The sequence below is a fragment of the Salvia splendens genome, chromosome 4 (genome assembly GCF_004379255.2).
Source record: "Salvia splendens isolate huo1 chromosome 4, SspV2, whole genome shotgun sequence".
In the NCBI taxonomy this organism is placed as follows: Eukaryota; Viridiplantae; Streptophyta; class Magnoliopsida; order Lamiales; family Lamiaceae; genus Salvia; species Salvia splendens.
The window spans coordinates 11030859-11036765 of record NC_056035.1 but is presented as its reverse complement, the minus strand read 5'-3'; the positions used below and the strand labels follow the sequence as shown (position 1 = coordinate 11036765).

The following is a 5907-nucleotide window of genomic DNA, read 5'->3' as shown; positions in this document are numbered from 1 at the left end:
CACTAAGAACACCAATTAAATGAAGAAAATTCATCTTAAAGTCAACTATTTGCGAGAACTCATTTTTTCCTAAGCTTTTAATCAATGAATTCTTGAAGATCCACGGCATAAAATTAAACACATAAAATAATGAATGAAAGAATTAGGGCTTTGAATTGTGGATTTAGCTTTTATGTGTCACATTTAACAAACAAGGCAGCTATTGATGATGTAAGATCAAATGTTGAATCGAATTGGAAGTTGAAAAACAAATCAAAACCAAAACCAAATGAATGAGGAGATTGTATGTTTATTTAACTCTTACTTATAGATCTATTGATGAAAAAAGAAAATATTTAACTACCGAAAAACAGTCTTGAAACGAACAATAGGAGTATAATTTAAAGATACAACAAAAATGTCAGCGTAGAAGTAAATGAAAAATAATTTGCATAAATTTAAAACTAAATTTATTAATATTACATGTATATTTATGGGCTTTAAGAATTAGTTTTTATTCTTATATTATAAAGATCATTGTTATATAATTTACAATAACAATGTTTATACAAATGAGAAAATAAACTAGAATTACATAAAAGAATTAATTACTAATTAAAGAATTAATTTAATTTACAATAACAATGTTTATACAAATGAGAAAATAAACTAGAATTACATAAAAGAATTAATTACTAATTAAAGAATTAATTTAGCTATAAGAAAATCTACTAGTGTGAACAAAAACATAAATAGACTAATAAATAAAATATAAACCAGAATTACATAAAACTGAAGCAAGCAGCGGGAACATGGCACGCTAGAGTGTTTGAATAAGAGATATATTCCCAATTTAGGTCAAACATCATATTTAGTTTCATCAAACTAAGTTTAGGTCTTTCAAGATGCATAAAGAAATTCAACACTCGTATAACTTGGTCTTGTACCTGATATTTCACACGATCTTCTTCAGCTCCAACATCCGCCATAAACATTGGAGGAACAACTTTTGTATCGGATGGATATAGATAAAAGGTGGCGTTGATTTACATTGTTGTTGTTTGCTTTTCTTATATTATATTATACATATACGTGATTATAGTTCATTCGAATAATCAGACATTAAGGCTTAAATTAATCATATAGTAGTAGAAATTATATTACATATATATATCATCACTCAAAGAATAATCCCATCGGATCAGGAATGCCTCACCCTATCTCGCCATTTGATATTCCACAGTAATGCTGCTAATAACTAGAGCAAGGATACTCGACTCATTGAAATTAAAACAAACACCAGAAATGCACGAACCGATCACCCATGCTCCAATCATCGTTGAGAAGGAGGTTCGAGTTCATACTCAACAAACCATACCAAAAAAATATATATAAGTTAAATTGTTTGTGAGAAGGAAGTATGCAAAAAAATGTTGGTTACTTAAAAATGTGCTAAATAAATTGGTAAAACACCTTTAGAAGTATGCCGAAAATTACTAATGATCATATCAAAACAACAATCACTGATAGAGGGCTAATTCGTTGTTAATACTAATGCTAATGTTGAGTTTTATATGAAAAAAGAAGACTTTTCACAAGGATAGAAATCAAGGCAAAGTCAAGAATTCACAAACCTGAACCGCACATACTTGTATCTCAACTTCACAAACAATATATTTTGTACTTGGTCAATTTATGGTTTGGTTGTTTTCGCATTCATATTCCCGTGATAAGACCGAAACATATCAACCTAACCGGTTGAGTAGCACATCCATCTTCAGCATCATGGGGGATCTGCGATAAAGCAAGAAACAAATGATCAGACTAGAAGTACCAAGAGCTAGAGTTAAATCATAAGTTAGAGATGCAACCTGTGCGTGCAATTGCAGGAATCATGCCACAACGTACTGCAAGCTCAACAAACAAATCGAGCAGCCTCTGCAATATCTCCTCAGCAGTTTCTTCATCACTGCGATATACAGCATATGCAGTTAACTAACCAAGCCACAGATTTCAAATTGTCATGTTCGGACATTTCTGAAAGAGATGCTACATGATTTCCCAACTAATTTTGCATATGGATCGAAAACTTTTAATACAACGGAGTATAATTTTCCATAGAAATGAAGCCAAGCAGCAAAGGAGAAGACTTACAAATACAACTGATCCTCCAGAGCACTGCGATAAATCAAGAGTGCCTGATATTGGGATCAAAGTACAAGCAATAAATGTACAGGAAGCATGTAATAGAAGAAAGTAACAAACAAACGGAAAGGAAGGCAATATTACATATTTTGCATTCCGAGAGATATCACAAATGATATAAAAATATTAACTATACCCCCTAATGCAGCCAAGTCGGATAAAATACCAGGATTTTGTAATATCATTGCAAAAGAAACCAAAGAATGTCACCAATCCAGAGGTATATAGTGTGGGTCAGCGTCTTACATTCACAATCTCAGGGGTAGCTAACTGATGAACAAACTCAGGATTATCCATCAAATCTCTAATCTGAGGGTTGGAATCGAGTACGCTCCTTAGCCTTTGGGTGATGGAGAAAAACTAAGATCCATACAGTAATGAAATATAAGTTTCATATAAAATTGTATCTTATGTAAAGTAAAGAAGGAAAATAGTCCAGTTTGATCTAACAGGGAGAGAGAGAGAGGGAATTAGCATAACCTGAATCAGATAATGGGGTTCAACAAGCATAAGACGAATTGTTTCTTGGACCATTTGGTGTACCCGATGCTCAGCGCCTACGATATCTAGTATAGACACCGGCAACCTCTCAAGATCAAGTACACCAGTCATGGTGCCTTCAGGTCCAGGACCCCCCTGCTGTTGAAGTTGTCTATCTGTCCGTTCCGTATCTATAGACAGCCCTGCAAATTCGTCTACAGTTTGTTGATACAATGATTGTTCGGTCTCAGAAGATTCACTGGCCTCTGCATGAAATAAGTCCCAGAAGACTACTATTAGACAAAACATATCAACCTCTAACAAACATTTAAAAAAAACTAATCAAACTTACTCTAAAAACAAGGCTGATTGCAGAAAAATATTCAAAGAAGATCATTTATCAAAGTCTAACATAACTAAGGAGTCTATGTTGTGTCAGCTTCTATAAAGACAAACAAACTAATACCAATGTCTGATCTGTTTGACACTGGCACTTCATACATAAACCACAGATATGGAATCAAAGAAGCATCTACCATTCTAGCCTGCTGGGGTCCACAATATTTCAAACTGAAGATCCCACACCAGGGCAATGAATGTCTAAAAACAAGTGCAGATGCAGAAAACCAATGGGATTTGCATGAACTATATCCAGACGAATCAAGAGTATATAAGACCAAAAGATATCACCTAACCTAAAGTCAGGCAGAATCAAGAACTAGAGTTAAATCAAAAAGATGAAAAGATACTATAGGTCAAAAGATAGCCATCTAACCTGAATTTCGAAGGGTCCTTAATGCCCTTGCAGTATTGCCTCCAGAGTCAATCAGTGCTCGGATGTATTCTTCGGATGTATAGATACCCAATGTATATAAATCGTCCAGTAGAATAGCATATGCATCTTCAGGTTCAGGTTCAACGTGATCAGCATGATATAAAGCACCGGAAGAATCAAGAGCATATACGACCAAAAGATATCTCCTAACCTAAATCTGGGATGGTCCTGAGTCTAGATTGAGCATTGCTTGCCATGACAATCAGAGCTGTGGTGATTACATGAGGTGAAAGGATTCCCAGTTGCCGTAAACGGCTGTGTACATTACCATATTCTGCTTCAAGATCAACGATAAAGCATAAAAATAAAGCACACAAAGAATCAAGAACTAGAGTTAAATCGAGAATATCAACCGAACCTAAAGGTCGAAGGATCTCAAATGCAAGTGGTGTACTGCTAGCAGTGGGGGCTCTCAGTTCTAGGATGTTTTCTAGGATGGTAAGCCCTGTTAATAAAATCTGGCAAGTTGAGTAGCATAATACTCTAACATGAACATGTGTATAAATTGAGACTTACCAGGAGTGTAGGCCCAATGATTTGGAAGTGGGTTTGTATTTGGTGTTCCAGGGGGATTGACTGTAAGTTCAGATACACATTCCCTGAGATCCTCAGCAAATTGTATAACAGGAACAGGATCTGATAAAGCATAAAATAAGCACCATTCCAGAAGAATCAAGAAATAGAGATAGATGATGAGATAGAGATGCAACCTGCCGTTGCAGTTTTAACAATTATTCCAGCCGTCTCTGCAAGCTCACTAAACATGGCTATCACTCTCTGCAATGTCTCAGCGGCAGTCACCTGACCTGCTTTTTCATATTTCTTTTTAATTTCCAGGCCATTAAACACTAGTTTTACTGAAATCAAATATATTAGTACTAGTTTTTGTGTGAGGCTTTTCTTTCTATAAAGTTCTGCATAATTTAGCTGATTGAGTTGAGTAAAGGGGATCTCAAGGATGCAATTAGCAAAACGAAGATGAACCAAAATGGAAAAAAAAATAGCCCTGCTAGCTTACAGTTCCCTAACTAGTTATTTATATAAGAACTTTGCAATGCAGGTTACTTAAAAATGAAAAAATCTTGTTTGAACAGTATCAAATGGACAAATTGTCTATTTTTGCAGAAAACTTTAATCAATTAAGCAGGACTCACAAAAAATGGATTTAAAATAAATGTACCTGTCCATCCAGTGTATCTATTTATTGCGTCTCTGCAATACATAAAGTATGCAGTTAATTAACTAAGCCACAAATTTTCAACAGGCATTATGGAAACTGTTATACTGTGATGTGGAGACATCAGAAAGAAACCAAGATGCAACATGATTTCCCAGCATTAAAGGATCTGAATCACCTACTTTTGGCATTTATTTTCCTAGAAATGAAGCCAAGGAGCAAAACAGAAGACTTACACTATGACCTGATCCCATAAAGCTTTGTGCAAAAGAATGATCGCCTGAAAGGGGAGCAAGCATTTGATAAGAAAGTAGGTGGATGATTTTAAACTGGCTGTAAAAGAAAAATCACAACTCACTTTAAATTATTAACTATACTCCCTACTACTAACTACTACTACTACTCCTACTAATATATATAGCATTATAGGCAACTTAGCTTGCCCAACTTTGTATCATAACAAATAAACCAAAGAAGTCACCAAGATATCTAAAAAAATTACAGAGATAAATTGAGGGTATAACATCTTACATGCGCAATCGTAGGGATAGCAAACCGACGAACAAACTCAGGGTTTCTCGTCATACCTCTGAACCAAGAGGAGGAATCGAGCATGTTCCTTAGCCTTGGGGTGACGGCCAAATACTAAATCCATACAGGAGACAGATCAGTTTTATATAAAGATGTATCTTACTTCTTAAGTAAAGTGAAGAAGGAAAATAGTCCAGTTTGATCCATGAGATAGAGAGATAGAGCTAGCATAACCTCGATCAGATTATCAGGAGTTTGACTCATATCTTCAATCAGTTTTGATATCATGGGATCCTGATTAAGGGTAGAAGATAAGGGATCGTGAGGATGAGAAGGAGGAGCTCTTTCCTCAGGATCGGTTCTGAGCAACGCCGCATTCAGCACCTTATGCATTGTTGAAATGCTGTAAGCTGCATCCAATATGATCCGGAGGGTTGCAGGATTGTTAAGAATAGGTTCCAAATCCACGTCAGGAATCTCTCGAATCCCATTCATCAGAAAATAGCAGACCCACATAGCAGTATTATTGCTTTGATCGAACAAGTTCTGGATCTCGGGTATGTAAAACAGGTATCTAACGTGCACGGGGTCCTTGAGCACTCGATCAAGTTGATCCTGCATGTCTTCGAGCTCTCTTTGTTGCATGTCAGGGTCCGGTCCAAGCATTTTCAGTACAAAAATAGGCGTCCCCTCTCAATAA

The 5907-nt window shown here is 35.7% G+C and overlaps 1 protein-coding gene across 1 annotated transcript; it reads right to left on the bottom strand.

Annotated features, from left to right (window-relative positions):
* Nucleotides 1-1470: 1470 nt before the first annotated feature.
* LOC121800476 (ubiquitin domain-containing protein DSK2b-like) lies at nucleotides 1471-2741 on the bottom strand. Its single transcript, XM_042200046.1, has 5 exons — nucleotides 2665-2741; nucleotides 2431-2544; nucleotides 2134-2177; nucleotides 1851-1948; nucleotides 1471-1773 (listed from the first exon to the last, which is right to left on the bottom strand). The coding sequence occupies exons 1-5, from the start codon at nucleotides 2716-2718 to the stop codon at nucleotides 1763-1765; spliced, it is 321 nt and encodes a 106-aa protein (XP_042055980.1). The 5' UTR covers nucleotides 2719-2741; the 3' UTR covers nucleotides 1471-1762.
* Nucleotides 2742-5907: the final 3166 nt, after the last annotated feature.

What these genes read in the sequence shown, in the direction of transcription:
- LOC121800476 (XM_042200046.1), bottom strand. Translation starts at nt 2,718, where the DNA reads ATGGTCCAAGAAACAATTCGTCTTATGCTTGTTGAACCCCATTATCTG. An exon ending in AACCCCATTATCTGATTCAG is followed by an intron (nt 2,545 to 2,664) that starts GTTATGCTAATT and finishes TATGGATCTTAG; the next exon opens with TTTTTCTCCATCACCCAAAG. An exon ending in CTGGAGGATCAGTTGTATTT is followed by an intron (nt 1,949 to 2,133) that starts GTAAGTCTTCTC and finishes TGTATATCGCAG; the next exon opens with TGATGAAGAAACTGCTGAGG.